The 21,816-nt window shown below is 44.7% G+C and overlaps 1 protein-coding gene across 1 annotated transcript; it reads right to left on the reverse strand.

The window, feature by feature from the left end:
- Window positions 1–691: 691 nt before the first annotated feature.
- Window positions 692–21,520, reverse strand: pafah1b2 (platelet-activating factor acetylhydrolase 1b, catalytic subunit 2). Its single transcript, XM_087807146.1, has 6 exons — window positions 21,386–21,520; window positions 21,046–21,127; window positions 18,176–18,265; window positions 14,359–14,475; window positions 13,398–13,520; window positions 692–1,999 (listed from the first exon to the last, which is right to left on the reverse strand). The coding sequence occupies exons 2-6, from the start codon at window positions 21,124–21,126 to the stop codon at window positions 1,721–1,723; spliced, it is 690 nt and encodes a 229-aa protein (XP_087663272.1). The 5' UTR covers window position 21,127; window positions 21,386–21,520; the 3' UTR covers window positions 692–1,720.
- Window positions 21,521–21,816: the final 296 nt, after the last annotated feature.

The raw sequence follows: 21,816 nt of genomic DNA on the forward strand, positions 1-21,816 counted from the left end.
TGGTTCCAAACATGGAATATTTGTACTTACTATATACTATAAAAAATTATACTCACAGAAATGACAAAAACCAACAAAACGTCCTTAAACACAAACTTTAGACACATTAAGTGAAAAAAATGACGTCGCAGGAAAAGAAACCAAGTTGACCTCGGTTGGATGGTGAATGGCGCCCCCTGCTGGAGGATTTAAAGCGTTATTACAACATTTCTACACTATTAGGTAATAAACTGACAAATGTCTGAGGAAACTTCAATTTAAACTTCACAAATATATAAAACTTAAATATACGCGAGTATTAAAGTCTTAGCAGAATAAAAATAAATCATTGCTTTGTGACCCTGGTCTAGAAAAGCGCTATACAAATAAAAATTACTTACTTAATAACCTAACAATTCAAACTAAAACAATATTTTTAAGATTGAAGGACAAATTACACCTGAATTGTTGTAAATTGTAAATAAAATCTGCTAAAAAACAACAGTGTATTAACGTGTTATTACATTATTTCTACCTCTTTTGTATTTCAAGCTTCATTTGTCGTGTAATAAAACACTTCTGTCACGTGAATCAAGTCCAATGAGACATTTTATAAAATGTGAAATAAGGCAGTTGCAGAGTAAACGAGACATTCCTGAGCCAGAGTGAAGTCGTCAACATTTAAAGAGGAAGAAAAACAACAACAAAACGATGAGATTCTTCTCTTTTTATTGGAATGATTTTTTCTCTGCGTGACAACAAGCAACAGTGTAAACAAATCATGGCTCCGAACAAACTTTAGGTTTTTTTTTTTTTACAGGTTTTATGTACAAGTGAAAACACACACATCCGGTAACACACACACACACTCGCGCGCACACACACACACACACACACACACTCGGAGCAGGATGTTGTCGAATCACAGGAGGAATAAAAAGCTTCATGAAAGGTTCGTGTGTTGAGCAGCTGATGATACTTTTCTAAAACCAAGCAGTTTGACGAGGAGAGAGGACGATACACACACACACACAAACGCACACACACACACACACATGCGCACACACATACGCACACACACGTCGAGTGTGTGTGGAACAGAGTGAGTCCGTAGTAGTTTAATATTCCATCTATAGTGGGAAAATAAACCCGTTATCGTCGAGTGATGATACGAGTGAGAAAACATGGCCGACACCTAAATATACGAGTATTTACATCTTGAGTTTTTTTCACCGTCGCGTCTGCAGAGATCGTTTCATTCAATTCATGTGTGAGAAAAAACCAGGAACATCAAGAGAAAGTTTAAGATCTTTGTTCATCTATTCACAGGTTAATGTGGATGAAAATAAAGAGAAAAAAAAATCGTCTCCGAGACTCGAGTCTTCAGCGGAACAATCGTAACAACCTGTCAATCAAATAAAACCTTTCATTCCCTCGAAACGTCTGCGGAACGGTCGAGGATATTGTGATCAGAGTGACACCTCTCTTGCTCTCTCTCTATCCCCCTCTCTCTCTCTCGCTCGCTCTCATTCTCATTCACCATCTTTGATCGCCGACAGGAGCTCACACTCGATCACTAAACTCGCTCTTGAGATCACGAGGAAAAAGGTCCAAAAATAAAGAGAACTGAAGGTAAGAAAGTACAAAAGAAGATAAAAAAAGAAGTAAACGTGTCATAAATACAGAAACACCTTCATCTCGTGGTCTCCGGAGCGAGCGCAGTGATTGGTCGCCCCCCCCCTCACACCAGCGAGGCGCGGCGTTCCTCCGGCGTCTCCTCCAGGATCTGCAGCAGCAGCTCGCTCAGGGGTTTGGCGAGCAGGCGGTACCCGGCCGAGGTCAGGTGCAGGAAGTCGAACATCACCTGCGGAGCGATGGTTCCGTCCGAGTGAACGAAGTCTGCGCTCACGTCCAGCAGCTGCGTCTGAGCGACGCCAGGCAGCAGCGAGCGAAGGAGGTCGTTCACCGCGGCGTTCTTCTCCCGCAGAGGGTTCGGACGCTCGCCTCGTGGTAACAGACCCTGAGGGAGACGAGAGTGAGACGGGAGTGAGACGAGAGTGAGACGAGAGTGAGACGAGTGTGAGACAAGAGTGAGACGAGTGCGAGACGAGAGTGAGGCGAGAGTGAGACGAGTGTGAGACGAGTGCGAGACGAGTGTGAGACGAGAGTGAGACGAGTGCGAGACGAGAGTGAGGCGAGAGTGAGACGAGTGTGGGACGAGTGTGGGACGAGTGTGAGACGAGTGTGAGACGAGAGTGAGACGAGAGTGAGACGAGTGTGAGACGAGTGTGAGACGAGTGTGAGGCGAGAGTGAGACGAGTGCGAGACGAGTGCGAGACAAGAGTGAGACGAGTGTGAGACGAGAGTGAGAGGAGAGTGAGGCGAGAGTGAGACGAGTGCGAGACAAGAGTGAGACGAGTGTGAGACGAGAGTGAGAGGAGAGTGAGGCGAGAGTGAGACGAGTGCGAGACAAGAGTGAGACGAGTGTGAGACGAGAGTGAGGCGACAGTGAGACGAGTGTGAGGCGAGAGTGAGACGAGCGTGAGATGAGGGTGAGACGAGTGTATACTTGGGAGAATGGCAGAGTAATACTTGGGAGACTCACAGAGTAATACTTGGGAGACTCACAGAGTAATACTTGGGAGACTCACGGAGTAATACTTGGGAGACTCGCGGAGTAATACTTGGGAGACTTGCAGAGTAATACTTGGGAGACTCACAGAGTAATACTTGGGAGACTCGCGGAGTTATACTTGGGAGACTCACGGAGTAATACTTGGGAGACTTGCAGAGTAATACTTGGGAGACTTGCAGAGTAATACTTGGGAGACTCACGGAGTAATACTTGGGAGACTCGCGGAGTTATACTTGGGAGACTCACGGAGTAATACTTGGGAGCCTCGCGGAGTAATACTTGGAAGACTCGCAGAGTTATACTTGGGAGACTCGCGGAGTTATAGTTGGGAGACTCACGGAGTAATACTTGGGAGACTCACGGAGTAATACTTGGGAGACTCACGGAGTAATACTTGGGAGACTCACGGAGTAATACTCGGGAGACCTGCAGAGTAATACTTGGGAGACTCACGGAGTAATACTTGGGAGACTTGCGGAGTAATACTCGGGAGACCTGCAGAGTAATACTTGGGAGACTCACGGAGTAATACTTGGGAGACTCACGGAGTAATACTTGGGAGACTCACGGAGTAATACTTGGGAGACTCACGGAGTAATACTTGGGAGACTCGCGGAGTAATACTAGGGAGACTCACGGAGTAATACTTGGGAGACTCACGGAGTAATACTTGGGAGACTCCCGGAGTAATACTTGGGAGACTCACAGAGTAATACTTGGGAGACTCATAGAGTAATACTTGGGAGACGCGCGGAGTAATACTTGGGAGACTTGCAGAGTAATACTTGGGAGACTTGCAGAATAATACTTGGGAGACTCACGGAGTTATACTTGGGAGACTCGCGGAGTTATACTTGGGAGACTCGCGGAGTAATACTTGGGAGCCTCGCGGAGTAATACTTGGAAGACTCGCGGAGTTATACTTGGGAGACTCGCGGAGTTATACTTGGGAGACTCACGGAGTAATACTTGGGAGACTCACGGAGTAATACTTGGGAGACTCACGGAGTAATACTCGGGAGACCTGCAGAGTAATACTTGGGAGACTCACGGAGTAATACTTGGGAGACTTGCGGAGTAATACTCGGGAGACCTGCAGAGTAATACTTGGGAGACTCACGGAGTAATACTTGGGAGACTCACGGAGTAATACTTGGGAGACTCACGGAGTAATACTTGGGAGACTCACGGAGTAATACTTGGGAGACTCACGGAGTAATACTTGGGAGACTCGCGGAGTAATACTAGGGAGACTCACGGAGTAATACTTGGGAGACTCCCGGAGTAATACTTGGGAGACTCCCGGAGTAATACTTGGGAGACTCGCGGAGTAATACTTGGGAGACTCACGGAGTAATACTTGGGAGAATCACGGAGTAATACTCAGGAGACCTGCAGAGTAATACTTGGGAGACTCACGGAGTAATACTTGGGAGACTCGCGGAGTAATACTCGGGAGACCTGCAGAGTAATACTTGGGAGACTCACGGAGTAATACTTGGGAGACTCACGGAGTAATACTTGGGAGACTCACGGAGTAATACTTGGGAGACTCACGGAGTAATACTCGGGAGACCTGCAGAGTAATACTTGGGAGACTCATGGAGTAATACTTGGGAGACAAGCGGAGTAATACTCGGGAGACCTGCAGAGTAATACTTGGGAGACTCACGGAGTAATACTTGGGAGACTCACGGAGTAATACTTGGGAGACTCACGGAGTAATACTAGGGAGACTCACGGAGTAATACTTGGGAGACTCGCGGAGTAATACTTGGGAGACTCACGGAGTAATACTTGGGAGACTCACGGAGTAATACTTGGGAGACTCACGGAGTAATACTTGGGAGACTCGCGGAGTTATACTTGGGAGACTCACAGAGTAATACTTGGGAGACTCACGGAGTAATACTTGGGAGACTCGCGGAGTTATACTTGGGAGACTCACAGAGTAATACTTGGGAGACTCATGGAGTAATACTTGGGAGACTCGCGGAGTAATACTTGCGAGACTTGCAGAGTAATACTTGGGAGACTTGCAGAGTAATACTTGGGAGACTCACGGAGTAATACTCGGGAGACCTGCAGAGTAATACTTGGGAGACTCACGGAGTAATACTTGGGAGACTTCCGGAGTAATACTTGGGAGACTCACGGAGTAATACTTGGGAGACTTGCGGAGTAATACTCGGGAGACCTGCAGAGTAATACTTGGGAGACTCACGGAGTAATACTTGGGAGACTCACGGAGTAATACTTGGGAGACTCGCGGAGTAATACTAGGGAGACTCACGGAGTAATACTTGGGAGACTCCCGGAGTAATACTTGGGAGACTCGCGGAGTAATACTTGGGAGACTCGCGGAGTAATACTTGGAAGACTCGTGGAGTAATACTTGGGAGACTCACGGAGTAATACTTGGGAGACTCACGGAGTAATACTTGGGAGACTCACGGAGTAATACTCGGGAGACCTGCAGAGTAATACTTGGGAGACTCACGGAGTAATACTTGGGAGACTCGCGGAGTTATACTTGGGAGACTCACAGAGTAATACTTGGGAGACTCATAGAGTAATACTTGGGAGACGCGCGGAGTAATACTTGGGAGACTTGCAGAGTAATACTTGGGAGACTTGCAGAATAATACTTGGGAGACTCACGGAGTAATACTTGGGAGACTCGCGGAGTTATACTTGGGAGACTCGCGGAGTAATACTTGGGAGCCTCGCGGAGTAATACTTGGAAGACTCGCGGAGTTATACTTGGGAGACTCGCGGAGTTATACTTGGGAGACTCACGGAGTAATACTTGGGAGACTCACGGAGTAATACTTGGGAGACTCACGGAGTAATACTCGGGAGACCTGCAGAGTAATACTTGGGAGACTCACGGAGTAATACTTGGGAGACTTGCGGAGTAATACTCGGGAGACCTGCAGAGTAATACTTGGGAGACTCACGGAGTAATACTTGGGAGACTCACGGAGTAATACTTGGGAGACTCACGGAGTAATACTTGGGAGACTCACGGAGTAATACTTGGGAGACTCGCGGAGTAATACTAGGGAGACTCACGGAGTAATACTTGGGAGACTCCCGGAGTAATACTTGGGAGACTCCCGGAGTAATACTTGGGAGACTCGCGGAGTAATACTTGGGAGACTCACGGAGAAATACTTGGGAGAATCACGGAGTAATACTCAGGAGACCTGCAGAGTAATACTTGGGAGACTCACGGAGTAATACTTGGGAGACTCGCGGAGTAATACTCGGGAGACCTGCAGAGTAATACTTGGGAGACTCACGGAGTAATACTTGGGAGACTCACGGAGTAATACTTGGGAGACTCACGGAGTAATACTTGGGAGACTCACGGAGTAATACTCGGGAGACCTGCAGAGTAATACTTGGGAGACTCATGGAGTAATACTTGGGAGACAAGCGGAGTAATACTCGGGAGACCTGCAGAGTAATACTTGGGAGACTCACGGAGTAATACTTGGGAGACTCACGGAGTAATACTTGGGAGACTCACGGAGTAATACTTGGGAGACTCGCGGAGTAATACTTGGGAGACTCACGGAGTAATACTTGGGAGACTCACGGAGTAATACTTGGGAGACTCGCGGAGTAATACTTGGGAGACTCGCGGAGTTATACTTGGGAGACTCACAGAGTAATACTTGGGAGACTCACGGAGTAATACTTGGGAGACTCGCGGAGTTATACTTGGGAGACTCACAGAGTAATACTTGGGAGACTCATGGAGTAATACTTGGGAGACTCGCGGAGTAATACTTGCGAGACTTGCAGAGTAATACTTGGGAGACTTGCAGAGTAATACTTGGGAGACTCACGGAGTAATACTCGGGAGACCTGCAGAGTAATACTTGGGAGACTCACGGAGTAATACTTGGGAGACTTGCGGAGTAATACTTGGGAGACTCACGGAGTAATACTTGGGAGACTTGCGGAGTAATACTCGGGAGACCTGCAGAGTAATACTTGGGAGACTCACGGAGTAATACTTGGGAGACTCACGGAGTAATACTTGGGAGACTCGCGGAGTAATACTAGGGAGACTCACGGAGTAATACTTGGGAGACTCCCGGAGTAATACTTGGGAGACTCGCGGAGTAATACTTGGGAGACTCGCGGAGTAATACTTGGAAGACTCGTGGAGTAATACTTGGGAGACTCACGGAGTAATACTTGGGAGACTCACGGAGTAATACTTGGGAGACTCACGGAGTAATACTCGGGAGACCTGCAGAGTAATACTTGGGAGACTCACGGAGTAATACTTGGGAGACTCGCGGAGTAATACTCGGGAGACCTGCAGAGTAATACTTGGGAGACTCACGGAGTAATACTTGGGAGACTCACGGAGTAATACTTGGGAGACTCACGGAGTAATACTTGGGAGACTCGCGGAGTAATACTTGGGAGACTCGCGGAGTAATACTTGGGAGACTCGCGGAGTAATACTTGGGAGACTCGCGGAGTAATACTTAGGAGACTCGCGGAGTAATATTTGGGAGACTCGCGGAGTTATACTTGGGAGACTCACAGAGTAATACTTGGGAGACTCACGGAGTAATACTTGGGAGACTCGCGGAGTTATACTTGGGAGACTCACAGAGTAATACTTGGGAGACTCATGGAGTAATACTTGGGAGACTCGCGGAGTAATACTTGGGAGACTTGCAGAGTAATACTTGGGAGACTTGCAGAGTAATACTTGGGAGACTCACGGAGTAATACTCGGGAGACCTGCAGAGTAATACTTGGGAGACTCACGGAGTAATACTTGGGAGACTTGCGGAGTAATACTCGGGAGACCTGCAGAGTAATACTTGGGAGACTCACGGAGTAATACTTGGGAGACTCGCGGAGTAATACTAGGGAGACTCACGGAGTAATACTTGGGAGACTCCCGGAGTAATACTTGGGAGACTCCCGGAGTAATACTTGGGAGACTCGCGGAGTAATACTTGGGAGACTCACGGAGTAATACTTGGGAGACTCACGGAGTAATACTTGGGAGAATCACGGAGTAATACTCAGGAGACCTGCAGAGTAATACTTGGGAGACTCGCGGAGTAATACTCGGGAGACCTGCAGAGTAATACTTGGGAGACTCACGGAGTAATACTTGGGAGACTCACGGAGTAATACTTGGGAGACTCACGGAGTAATACTTGGGAGACTCGCGGAGTAATACTTGGGAGACTCACGGAGTAATACTTGGGAGACTCACGGAGTAATACTTGGGAGACTCGCGGAGTAATACTTGGGAGACTCGCGGAGTTATACTTGGGAGACTCACAGAGTAATACTTGGGAGACTCACGGAGTAATACTTGGGAGACTCGCGGAGTTATACTTGGGAGACTCACAGAGTAATACTTGGGAGACTCATGGAGTAATACTTGGGAGACTCGCGGAGTAATACTTGCGAGACTTGCAGAGTAATACTTGGGAGACTTGCAGAGTAATACTTGGGAGACTCACGGAGTAATACTCGGGAGACCTGCAGAGTAATACTTGGGAGACTCACGGAGTAATACTTGGGAGACTTGCGGAGTAATACTTGGGAGACTCACGGAGTAATACTTGGGAGACTTGCGGAGTAATACTCGGGAGACCTGCAGAGTAATACTTGGGAGACTCACGGAGTAATACTTGGGAGACTCACGGAGTAATACTTGGGAGACTCGCGGAGTAATACTAGGGAGACTCACGGAGTAATACTTGGGAGACTCCCGGAGTAATACTTGGGAGACTCGCGGAGTAATACTTGGGAGACTCGCGGAGTAATACTTGGAAGACTCGTGGAGTAATACTTGGGAGACTCACGGAGTAATACTTGGGAGACTCACGGAGTAATACTTGGGAGACTCACGGAGTAATACTCGGGAGACCTGCAGAGTAATACTTGGGAGACTCACGGAGTAATACTTGGGAGACTCGCGGAGTAATACTCGGGAGACCTGCAGAGTAATACTTGGGAGACTCACGGAGTAATACTTGGGAGACTCACGGAGTAATACTTGGGAGACTCACGGAGTAATACTTGGGAGACTCGCGGAGTAATACTTGGGAGACTCGCGGAGTAATACTTGGGAGACTCGCGGAGTAATACTTGGGAGACTCGCGGAGTAATACTTAGGAGACTCGCGGAGTAATATTTGGGAGACTCGCGGAGTTATACTTGGGAGACTCACAGAGTAATACTTGGGAGACTCACGGAGTAATACTTGGGAGACTCGCGGAGTAATACTCGGGAGACCTGCAGAGTAATACTTGGGAGACTCACGGAGTAATACTTGGGAGACTCACGGAGTAATACTTGGGAGACTCACGGAGTAATACTTGGGAGACTCGCGGAGTAATACTTGGGAGACTCGCGGAGTAATACTTGGGAGACTCGCGGAGTAATACTTGGGAGACTCGCGGAGTAATACTTAGGAGACTCGCGGAGTAATACTTGGGAGACTCGCGGAGTAATACTTAGGAGACTCGCGGAGTAATATTTGGGAGACTCGCGGAGTTATACTTGGGAGACTCACAGAGTAATACTTGGGAGACTCACGGAGTAATACTTGGGAGACTCGCGGAGTTATACTTGGGAGACTCACAGAGTAATACTTGGGAGACTCATGGAGTAATACTTGGGAGACTCGCGGAGTAATACTTGGGAGACTTGCAGAGTAATACTTGGGAGACTTGCAGAGTAATACTTGGGAGACTCACGGAGTAATACTCGGGAGACCTGCAGAGTAATACTTGGGAGACTCACGGAGTAATACTTGGGAGACTTGCGGAGTAATACTCGGGAGACCTGCAGAGTAATACTTGGGAGACTCACGGAGTAATACTTGGGAGACTCGCGGAGTAATACTAGGGAGACTCACGGAGTAATACTTGGGAGACTCCCGGAGTAATACTTGGGAGACTCCCGGAGTAATACTTGGGAGACTCGCGGAGTAATACTTGGGAGACTCACGGAGTAATACTTGGGAGACTCACGGAGTAATACTTGGGAGAATCACGGAGTAATACTCAGGAGACCTGCAGAGTAATACTTGGGAGACTCGCGGAGTAATACTCGGGAGACCTGCAGAGTAATACTTGGGAGACTCACGGAGTAATACTTGGGAGACTCACGGAGTAATACTTGGGAGACTCACGGAGTAATACTTGGGAGACTCGCGGAGTAATACTTGGGAGACTCACGGAGTAATACTTGGGAGACTCACGGAGTAATACTTGGGAGACTCGCGGAGTAATACTTGGGAGACTCGCGGAGTTATACTTGGGAGACTCACAGAGTAATACTTGGGAGACTCACGGAGTAATACTTGGGAGACTCGCGGAGTTATACTTGGGAGACTCACAGAGTAATACTTGGGAGACTCATGGAGTAATACTTGGGAGACTCGCGGAGTAATACTTGCGAGACTTGCAGAGTAATACTTGGGAGACTTGCAGAGTAATACTTGGGAGACTCACGGAGTAATACTCGGGAGACCTGCAGAGTAATACTTGGGAGACTCACGGAGTAATACTTGGGAGACTTGCGGAGTAATACTTGGGAGACTCACGGAGTAATACTTGGGAGACTTGCGGAGTAATACTCGGGAGACCTGCAGAGTAATACTTGGGAGACTCACGGAGTAATACTTGGGAGACTCACGGAGTAATACTTGGGAGACTCGCGGAGTAATACTAGGGAGACTCACGGAGTAATACTTGGGAGACTCCCGGAGTAATACTTGGGAGACTCGCGGAGTAATACTTGGGAGACTCGCGGAGTAATACTTGGAAGACTCGTGGAGTAATACTTGGGAGACTCACGGAGTAATACTTGGGAGACTCACGGAGTAATACTTGGGAGACTCACGGAGTAATACTCGGGAGACCTGCAGAGTAATACTTGGGAGACTCACGGAGTAATACTTGGGAGACTCGCGGAGTAATACTCGGGAGACCTGCAGAGTAATACTTGGGAGACTCACGGAGTAATACTTGGGAGACTCACGGAGTAATACTTGGGAGACTCACGGAGTAATACTTGGGAGACTCGCGGAGTAATACTTGGGAGACTCGCGGAGTAATACTTGGGAGACTCGCGGAGTAATACTTGGGAGACTCGCGGAGTAATACTTAGGAGACTCGCGGAGTAATATTTGGGAGACTCGCGGAGTTATACTTGGGAGACTCACAGAGTAATACTTGGGAGACTCACGGAGTAATACTTGGGAGACTCGCGGAGTTATACTTGGGAGACTCACAGAGTAATACTTGGGAGACTCATGGAGTAATACTTGGGAGACTCGCGGAGTAATACTTGGGAGACTTGCAGAGTAATACTTGGGAGACTTGCAGAGTAATACTTGGGAGACTCACGGAGTAATACTCGGGAGACCTGCAGAGTAATACTTGGGAGACTCACGGAGTAATACTTGGGAGACTTGCGGAGTAATACTCGGGAGACCTGCAGAGTAATACTTGGGAGACTCACGGAGTAATACTTGGGAGACTCACGGAGTAATACTTGGGAGACTCGCGGAGTAATACTAGGGAGACTCACGGAGTAATACTTGGGAGACTCCCGGAGTAATACTTGGGAGACTCGCGGAGTAATACTTGGGAGACTCGCGGAGTAATACTTGGGAGACTCACGGAGTAATACTTGGGAGACTCACGGAGTAATACTTGGGAGAATCACGGAGTAATACTCAGGAGACCTGCAGAGTAATACTTGGGAGACTCGCGGAGTAATACTCGGGAGACCTGCAGAGTAATACTTGGGAGACTCACGGAGTAATACTTGGGAGACTCACGGAGTAATACTCGGGAGACCTGCAGAGTAATACTTGGGAGACTCATGGAGTAATACTTGGGAGACTCACGGAGTAATACTCGGGAGACCTGCAGAGTAATACTTGGGAGACTCACGGAGTAATACTTGGGAGACTCACGGAGTAATACTTGGGAGACTCACGGAGTAATACTAGGGAGACTCACGGAGTAATACTTGGGAGACTCGCGGAGTAATACTTGGGAGACTCACGGAGTAATACTTGGGAGACTCACGGAGTAATACTTGGGAGACTCGCGGAGTTATACTTGGGAGACTCACAGAGTAATACTTGGGAGACTCACGGAGTAATACTTGGGAGACTCGCGGAGTTATACTTGGGAGACTCACAGAGTAATACTTGGGAGACTCATGGAGTAATACTTGGGAGACTCGCGGAGTAATACTTGGGAGACTTGCAGAGTAATACTTGGGAGACTTGCAGAGTAATACTTGGGAGACTCACGGAGTAATACTCGGGAGACCTGCAGAGTAATACTTGGGAGACTCACGGAGTAATACTTGGGAGACTTGCGGAGTAATACTCGGGAGACCTGCAGAGTAATACTTGGGAGACTCACGGAGTAATACTTGGGAGACTCACGGAGTAATACTTGGGAGACTCGCGGAGTAATACTAGGGAGACTCACGGAGTAATACTTGGGAGACTCCCGGAGTAATACTTGGGAGACTCGCGGAGTAATACTTGGGAGACTCGCGGAGTAATACTTGGGAGACTCACGGAGTAATACTTGGGAGACTCACGGAGTAATACTTGGGAGAATCACGGAGTAATACTCAGGAGACCTGCAGAGTAATACTTGGGAGACTCGCGGAGTAATACTCGGGAGACCTGCAGAGTAATACTTGGGAGACTCACGGAGTAATACTTGGGAGACTCACGGAGTAATACTTGGGAGACTCACGGAGTAATACTTGGGAGACTCACGGAGTAATACTCGGGAGACCTGCAGAGTAATACTTGGGAGACTCATGGAGTAATACTTGGGAGACTCACGGAGTAATACTCGGGAGACCTGCAGAGTAATACTTGGGAGACTCACGGAGTAATACTTGGGAGACTCACGGAGTAATACTTGGGAGACTCACGGAGTAATACTAGGGAGACTCACGGAGTAATACTTGGGAGACTCGCGGAGTAATACTTGGGAGACTCACGGAGTAATACTTGGGAGACTCACGGAGTAATACTTGGGAGACTCGCGGAGTTATACTTGGGAGACTCACAGAGTAATACTTGGGAGACTCGCGGAGTTATACTTGGGAGACTCGCGGAGTTATACTTGGGAGACTCACAGAGTAATACTTGGGAGACTCATGGAGTAATACTTGGGAGACTTGCAGAGTAATACTTGGGAGACTCACGGAGTAATACTCGGGAGACCTGCAGAGTAATACTTGGGAGACTCACGGAGTAATACTTGGGAGACTTGCGGAGTAATACTCGGGAGACCTGCAGAGTAATACTTGGGAGACTCACGGAGTAATACTTGGGAGACTCACGGAGTAATACTTGGGAGACTCGCGGAGTAATACTAGGGAGACTCACGGAGTAATACTTGGGAGACTCCCGGAGTAATACTTGGGAGACTCGCGGAGTAATACTAGGGAGACTCGCGGAGTAATACTTGGAAGACTCGCGGAGTAATACTTGGGAGACTCACGGAGTAATACTTGGGAGACTCACGGAGTAATACTTGGGAGACTCACGGAGTAATACTCGGGAGACCTGCAGAGTAATACTTGGGAGACTCACGGAGTAATACTTGGGAGACTCGCGGAGTAATACTCGGGAGACTCGCGGAGTAATACTTGGGAGACTTGCAGAGTAATATGTTGATGTTGTGCAGGTGCATGAACGTGTGAACACTAAGATGAACAAACACAACAGACTCACCAGCACGATGAGCTTGGCTTTAGGCAGCGAAGACGTCAGCAGCTCCGCGATGGTCAGGATTCCACCAGCAACCTGTTCTGCTGTGTGTTGGTGGTTGTTGGTTCCGACCCACAGAACCACGGCCTGAACACAAACACACAACAGTTGAACACGTACACACAACAGTTTAACACGTACACACAACAGTTGAACACGTACACACAACAGTTTAACACGTACACACAACAGTTGAACACGTACACACAACAGTTGAACACAAACACACAACAGTTTAACACAAACACACAACAGTTGAACACGTACACACAACAGTTTAACACGTACACACAACAGTTTAACACGTACACACAACTATTAGATAAACTATGAAAGACTGACAGAAATGGAATAATTGATATTTTTAGCTTAATATATGATATATACTGTATGTAGGAGGATGATAGTAATAATAATGCAGTATGTTTGTATAGTATATATATTTTGTACTGAAATTAAAATTTGTTTGGTACATACATAACACATTCTATTTTACAAGTATATGCATGTAGTTTACAATTATATGTCTTTATAGAAATATTTATTTATGCATATATTTTATGTTTTTCTATGACGAGGTTTTACATCATGTATTTGACACACTTAGGCTACATTTCTTTTGTTGTTATATAGAAATATAAACATATATTTATCTATGCTTTAAATCAATAAATGTACACATTTGTTTCTTTCATATATATAAATACTAACATATATATATCCATGTCAATGAATGCAAGCCCCGTCTCCGAGCCACTGATGCTGTGATGCTCACTCGTACACCGTTATAAAAATATTTTTACTGCGTGAGTTAAAACTGTTTAAAATGACATTTATCTCTGGAGAAAATACAAAAAAATATTTCATAGAGTCAGAATATTACATAACGCTGCTTGAGTATGAACTAAAAACCACGTAACCTCACCTTGGGTCGTATGTTGTCCAGCTCTCCGTTCTGCAGCCTCCAGAGAACGTTACACGTCGTGTCTCCACCGATGCCGAAGTTGAGAGCGTGAAGAGGCGAAAACATCTCCCTCCACACCTGGACGAACAGAAAGTAGATCCAAGTTTTACAAGTGGTTTCACGGCAGAAAACTGCAGTAATATAGGATATTCTCTCACCTCATACTGCTGTAGTAAACTGCAGTAATATAGTATATTCTCTCACCTCATACTGCTGCATAAAACGGCAGTAATATAGTGTATGCTCTCACCTCGTACTGCTGCAGTAAACTGCAGTATTATAGTGTATTCTCTCACCTCGTACTGCTGCAGTAAACTGCAGTAATATTGTGTATTCTCTCACCTCGTACTGCTGCAGTAAACTGCAGTAATATTGTGTATTCTCTCACCTCGTACTGCTGCAGTAAACTGCAGTAATATTGTGTATTCTCTCACCTCGTACTGATGCAGTAAATTGCAGTAATATTGTGTATTCTCTCACCTTGTACTGCTGCAGTAAACTGCAGTAATATTGTGTTCTCTCACCTCGTAATGCTGCAGTAAACTGCAGTAATAATGTGTATTCTCTCACCTCGTACTGCTGCCGTAAACTGCAGTAATATTATATATTCTCTCACCTCGTACTGCTGCAGTAAACTGCAGTAATATTGTGTATTCTCTCACCTCGTACTGCTGCAGTAAACTGCAGTAATATTGTGTATTCTCTCACCTCGTACTGCTGCAGTAAACTGCAGTAATATTGTGTATTCTCTCACCTCGTACTGCTGCAGTAAACTGCAGTAATATTGTGTATTCTCTCACCTTGTACTGCTGCAGTAAACTGCAGTAATATTGTGTATTCTCTCACCTCGTACTGCTGCAGTAAACTGCAGTAATATTATATATTCTCTCACCTCGTACTGCTGCAGTAAATTGCAGTAATATTGTGTATTCTCTCACCTTGTACTGCTGCAGTAAACTGCAGTAATATTGTGTATTCTCTCACCTCCTACTGCTGCAGTAAACTGCAGTAATATTGTGTATTCTCTCACCTCCTACTGCTGCAGTAAACTGCAGTAATATTGTGTATTCTCTCACCTCGTACTGCTGCAGTAAACTGCAGTAATATAGTATATTCTCTCACCTCCTATTGCTGCAGTAAACTGCAGTATTATAGTGTATTCTCTCACCTCGTACTGCTGCAGTAAACTGCAGTATTATAGTGTATTCTCTCACCTCGTACTGCTGCAGTAAACTGCAGTAATATAGTGTATTCTCTCACCTCGTACTGTTGCAGTAAACTGCAGTAATATAGTGTATTCTCTCACCTCGTACTGCTGCAGTAAACTGCAGTATTATAGTGTATTCTCTCACCTCGTACTGCTGCAGTAAACTGCAGTAATATAGTGTATTCTCTCACCTCGTACTGCTGCAGTAAACTGCAGTAATATAGTGTATTCTCTCACCTCGTACTGCTGCAGTAAACTGCAGTAGTATAGTGTATTCTCTCACCTCGTACTGCTGCAGTAAACTGCAGTATTATAGTGTATTCTCTCACCTCGTACTGTTGCAGTAAACTGCAGTAATATAGTGTATTGTCTCACCTCGTACTGCTGCAGTAAACTGCAGTAATATAGTGTATTCTCTCACCTCGTACTGCTGCAGTAAACTGCAGTATTATAGTGTATTCTCTCACCTCCTACTGCTGCAGTAAACTGCAGTAATATTTTGTATTCTCTCACCTCGTACTGCTGCAGTAAACTGCAGTAATATTGTGTATTCTCTCACCTCGTACTGCTGCAGTAAACTGCAGTAATATTGTGTATTGTCTCACCTCGTACTGCTGCAGTAAACTGCAGTAATATTGTGTATTCTCTCACCTCGTACTGTTGCAGTAAACTGCAGTAATATAGTGTATTCTCTCACCTCGTACTGCTGCAGTAAACTGCAGTAATATAGTGTATTCTCTCACCTCGTACTGCTGCAGTAAACTGCAGTATTATAGTGTATTCTCTCACCTCGTACTGCTGCAGTAAACTGCAGTATTATAGTGTATTCTCTCACCTCGTACTGCTGCAGTATTATAGTGTTTTCTCTCACCTCGTACTGCTGCAGTAAACTGCAGTATTATAGTGTATTCTCTCACCTCGTACTGCTGCAGTAAACTGCAGTAATATAGTGTATTCTCTCACCTCGTACTGCTGCAGTAAACTGCAGTATTATAGTGTATTCTCTCACCTCGTACTGTTGCAGTAAACTGCAGTAATATAGTGTATTCTCTCACCTCGTACTGCTGCAGTAAACTGCAGTCATATAGTGTATTCTCTCACCTCGTACTGCTGCAGTAAACTGCAGTATTATAGTGTATTCTCTCACCTCGTACTGCTGCAGTAAACTGCAGTATTATAGTGTATTCTCTCACCTCGTACTGCTGCAGTAAACTGCAGTAATATAGTGTATTCTCTCACCTCATACTGCTGCAGTAAACTGCAGTATTATAGTGTATTCTCTCACCTCGTACTGCTGCAGTAAACTGCAGTATTATAGTGTATTCTCTCACCTCGTACTGCTGCAGTAAACTGCAGTATTATAGTGTATTCTCTCACCTCGTACTGCTGCAGTAAACTGCAGTATTATAGTGTATTCTCTCACCTCGTACTGCTGCAGTAAACTGCAGTATTATAGTGTATTCTCTCACCTCGTACTGCTGCAGTAAACTGCAGTATTATAGTGTATTCTCTCACCTCGTACTGCTGCAGTAAACTGCAGTATTATAGTGTATTCTCTCACCTCGTACTGCTGCAGTAAACTGCAGTATTATAGTGTATTCTCTCACCTCGTACTGCTGCAGTAAACTGCAATATTATAGTGTATTCTCTCACCTCGTACTGTTGCAGTAAACTGCAGTATTATAGTGTATTCTCTCACCTCGTACTGCTGCAGTAAACTGCAGTATTATAGTGTATTCTCTCACCTCGTACTGCTGCAGTAAACTGCAGTATTATAGTGTATTCTCTCACCTCGTACTGCTGCAGTAAACTGCAGTATTATAGTGTATTCTCTCACCTCGTACTGCTGCAGTAAACTGCAGTATTATAGTGTATTCTCTCACCTCGTTGTTGCAATAAACTGCAGTATTATAGTGTATTCTCTCACCTCGTACTGCTGCAGTAAACTGCAGTAATATAGTGTATTCTCTCACCTCGTACTGCTGCAGTAAACTGCAGTATTATAGTGTATTCTCTCACCTCGTACTGCTGCAGTAAACTGCAGTATTATAGTGTATTCTCTCACCTCGTACTGCTGCAGTAAACTGCAGTATTATAGTGTATTCTCTCACCTCGTACTGCTGCAGTAAACTGCAGTATTATAGTGTATTCTCTCACCTCGTACTGCTGCAGTAAACTGCAGTATTATAGTGTATTCTCTCACCTCGTACTGCTGCAGTAAACTGCAGTAATATAGTGTATTCTCTCACCTCGTACTGCTGCAGTAAACTGCAGTATTATAGTGTATTCTCTCACCTCGTACTGCTGCAGTAAACTGCAGTATTATAGTGTATTCTCTCACCTCGTACTGCTGCAGTAAACTGCAGTATTATAGTGTATTCTCTCACCTCGTACTGCTGCAGTAAACTGCAGTAATATAGTGTATTCTCTCACCTCGTACTGCTGCAGTAAACTGCAGTATTATAGTGTATTCTCTCACCTCGTACTGCTGCAGTAAACTGCAGTATTATAATGTATTCTCTCACCTCGTACTGCTGCAGTAAACTGCAGTATTACAGTGTATTCTCTCACCTCGTACTGCTGCATGAGTTGCACCATTGAGTCTCCGATGAAGAGAACTTCAGGTTCACCATCTTTACACTCCTGAACGAACCTCGTGTGCTGCAACAAATGAACAACAACTCGTCATTTATTTGAAATAAACATTCTTCACTCGACCTGCTCTTTTAAAGAGGTCAACGATGGGAGGAAACAGGAGTTACCAGTGACAGATCAGGGAAGAAAGAAATATATTTTCTCTTCACACGTCAAAATAGACGTCTCAGCCTGATTAGCTTAGCTAGATTAGCCTCACAGTGACCTGCCAACACACACACACACACACTCAGACACACACACACACACACACACACACACGCAGACACACACACAGACAGATGGGAAAGTGGCTTATTTTAATTGAATATAATTAATTAGGGTTAACAATTAGGAATGCGACAAAATATTGTTACAAATAAACAGTGAAATAATTTTGTTCTTGATATTGTATTGAATTAAAAGAAGGTTCACTTTTTTGTACTAGTTTTTTCAGGCTTTAGTTTTTAGTCTGTATAAATAAGTAAGTAATTCGATTTTTTGTTAACAATTAACATCCTGTGCAGCAAAAGAAAAATAAGAAATTCTGCTAGATCGCGGCGATGACTGAGGACGAGAGGATACAGTGAGTCCAGCAGCTTTTAAAGCTGATGTTTGGACATATTTTGGTTTGAAAACAAATGAAAGCAGTTACGACTTCGTCAAGAGTCATGTGGTCTGTAAATACTACAACACCAGAGTCAAGTACTGGACAATACTACACATATATACTTGTTACTACACTATCACAACACCAGAGTCAAGTACTGGACAATACTACACATATATCCTTGTTACTACACTATCACAACACCAGAGTCAAGTACTGGACAATACTACACATATATACTTGTTACTACACTATCACAACACCAGAGTCAAGTACTGGACAATACTACACATATATACTTGTTACTACACTATCACAACACCAGAGTCAAGTACTGGACAATACTACACATATATACTTGTTACTACACTATCACAACACCAGAGTCAAGTACTGGACAATACTACACATATATACTTGTTACTACACTATCACAACACCAGAGTCAAGTACTGGACAATACTACACTTATACTTGTAACTACACTATCACAACACCAGAGTAAAGTACTGGACAATACTACACATATATACTTGTTACTACACTATCAGAACACCAGAGTCAAGTACTGGACAATACTACACATATATACTTGTTACTACACTATCACAACACCAGAGTCAAGTACTGGACAATACTACACATATATACTTGTTACTACACTATAACAACACCAGAGTAAAGTACTGGACAATACTACACATATATACTTGTTACTACACTATCACAACACCAGAGTCAAGTACTTGACAATACTACACATATATACTTGTTACTACACTATCACAACACCAGAGTAAAGTACTGGACAATACTACACATATATACTTGTTACTACACTATCACAACACCAGAGTAAAGTACTGGACAATACTGCACATATATACTTGTTACTACACTATCACAACACCAGAGTCAAGTACTGGACAATACTACACATATATACTTGTTACTTCACTATAACAACACCAGAGTAAAGTACTGGACAATACTACACATATATACTTGTTACTACACTATCACAACACCAGAGTCAAGTACTTGACAATACTACACATATATACTTGTTACTACACTATCACAACACCAGAGTAAAGTACTGGACAATACTACACATATATACTTGTTACTACACTATCACAACACCAGAGTAAAGTACTGGACAATACTACACATATATACTTGTTACTACACTATCACAACACCAGAGTAAAGTACTGGACAATACTGCACATATATACTTGTTACTACACTATCACAACACCAGAGTCAAGTACTGGACAATACTACACATATATACTTGTTACTACACTATCACAACACCAGAGTCAAGTACTGGACAATACTACACATATATACTTGTTACTACACTATCACAACACCAGAGTCAAGTACTGGACAATACTACACATATTTACTTGTTACTACACTATCACAACACCAGAGTCAAGTACTGGACAATACTACACATATATACTTGTTACTACACTATCACAACACCAGAGTCAAGTACTGGACAATACTACACATATATACTTGTTACTACACTATCACAACACCAGAGTCAAGTACTGGACAATACTACACATATATACTTGTTACTACACTATCACAACACCAGAGTCAAGTACTGGACAATACTACACATATATACTTGTTACTACACTATCACAACACCAGAGTAAAGTACTGGACAATACTACACATGTATACTTGTTACTACACTATCACAACACCAGAGTAAAGTACTGGACAATACTACACATATATACTTGTTACTACACTATCACAACACCAGAGTCAAGTACTGGACAATACTACACATATTTACTTGTTATCTTATCTCGGGCGAGGACTCTACATTCCTGAGCAGGAAACACATGTAATACTTGGTTGAGAACAACTTGTTTTTATTTGCTGCTGCAGGGAGAGAACTATGTACAAACTACTGTACTACAAAATACTTGTATTCATAAATGAAAGTTGTCGTCGCTGCAGGTTTAGGTTCGAGTCCCGCCAGAGGAACTGGACGAGCAGGTGCAACAAGTTTCATTAAAACGTTGAAAGAAACAAAACAAATCAAGGAGCCTCAGAGATGAGGTCACAAGCGAGCACTTGAACTTCTCCACAGCATCTCTCGACCCCCTCCACGTTAGAACAAGATGGCGTAGATCAGCTGTTAGGTGACCAGACTCACCTGAGACATCCAGCGAGCGTCTCCCTGAACATCCGCCCCAGGTGTGGCTGCTGCCGCCGGGTTGTTGTCATCGGCGCTCATCCTTCAAAAGACACTCACTTTAGAAACACCTTCACGCACCTTCTCTCACTCCAGATTAACGCCGTTAATACACGATTAATCCGCGTTTAATCGCAACAGATCCACAGTTAACGACATTTAACTGCTGATGTTTGACGTTAGCATGTTAGCTAGCAGGCTAGCTGTAGCATCCCTGGATGTTCTCGCCTCCTCTGGACTCACGACCTTTGACAGGCCGGTGTTCAGATCTTCAACCACGCGTGTTTATCAGACGCACTACCTGACAAGGTGTAGGACGTGTCCCCTCTGGCTCCGCTCGTCTGTCCGCTAGCTGCCGATGCTAATGCTAACAGGACGAGACAACAAAAGGCGTGTCAAGTGCAGCGATCAGAGATGCTACACGCAAGAGAACTCCCTCCCCTCCAACACAACTGTAACCGCGTCGTTCGCAATGGCTTGTGGGTCACGTTGTAGTTCCAAGCTACACACGATTTCGTGTTTTAAAAAATAAATTATTTCTATTCCATTCACTCTCACGTGTTGAAATTACATCCATTTTCGCAGAATTGTCGTTTTTACGCTCGCAGGGAAACGTAGCTGAGCAGCAGGAAGTCACTCTTTTCTCGTGTAACGTCTCTGTCCAGAGGCAGCGAGCGTCACTTTCACTGAAAATAATCTCGTTTGTTTAAAAAAATCAACAAATTATTATAT

Source organism: Callionymus lyra, chromosome 14 (genome assembly GCF_982586985.1).
Source record: "Callionymus lyra chromosome 14, fCalLyr1.hap1.1, whole genome shotgun sequence".
NCBI classification, from domain to species: Eukaryota; Metazoa; Chordata; class Actinopteri; order Syngnathiformes; family Callionymidae; genus Callionymus; species Callionymus lyra.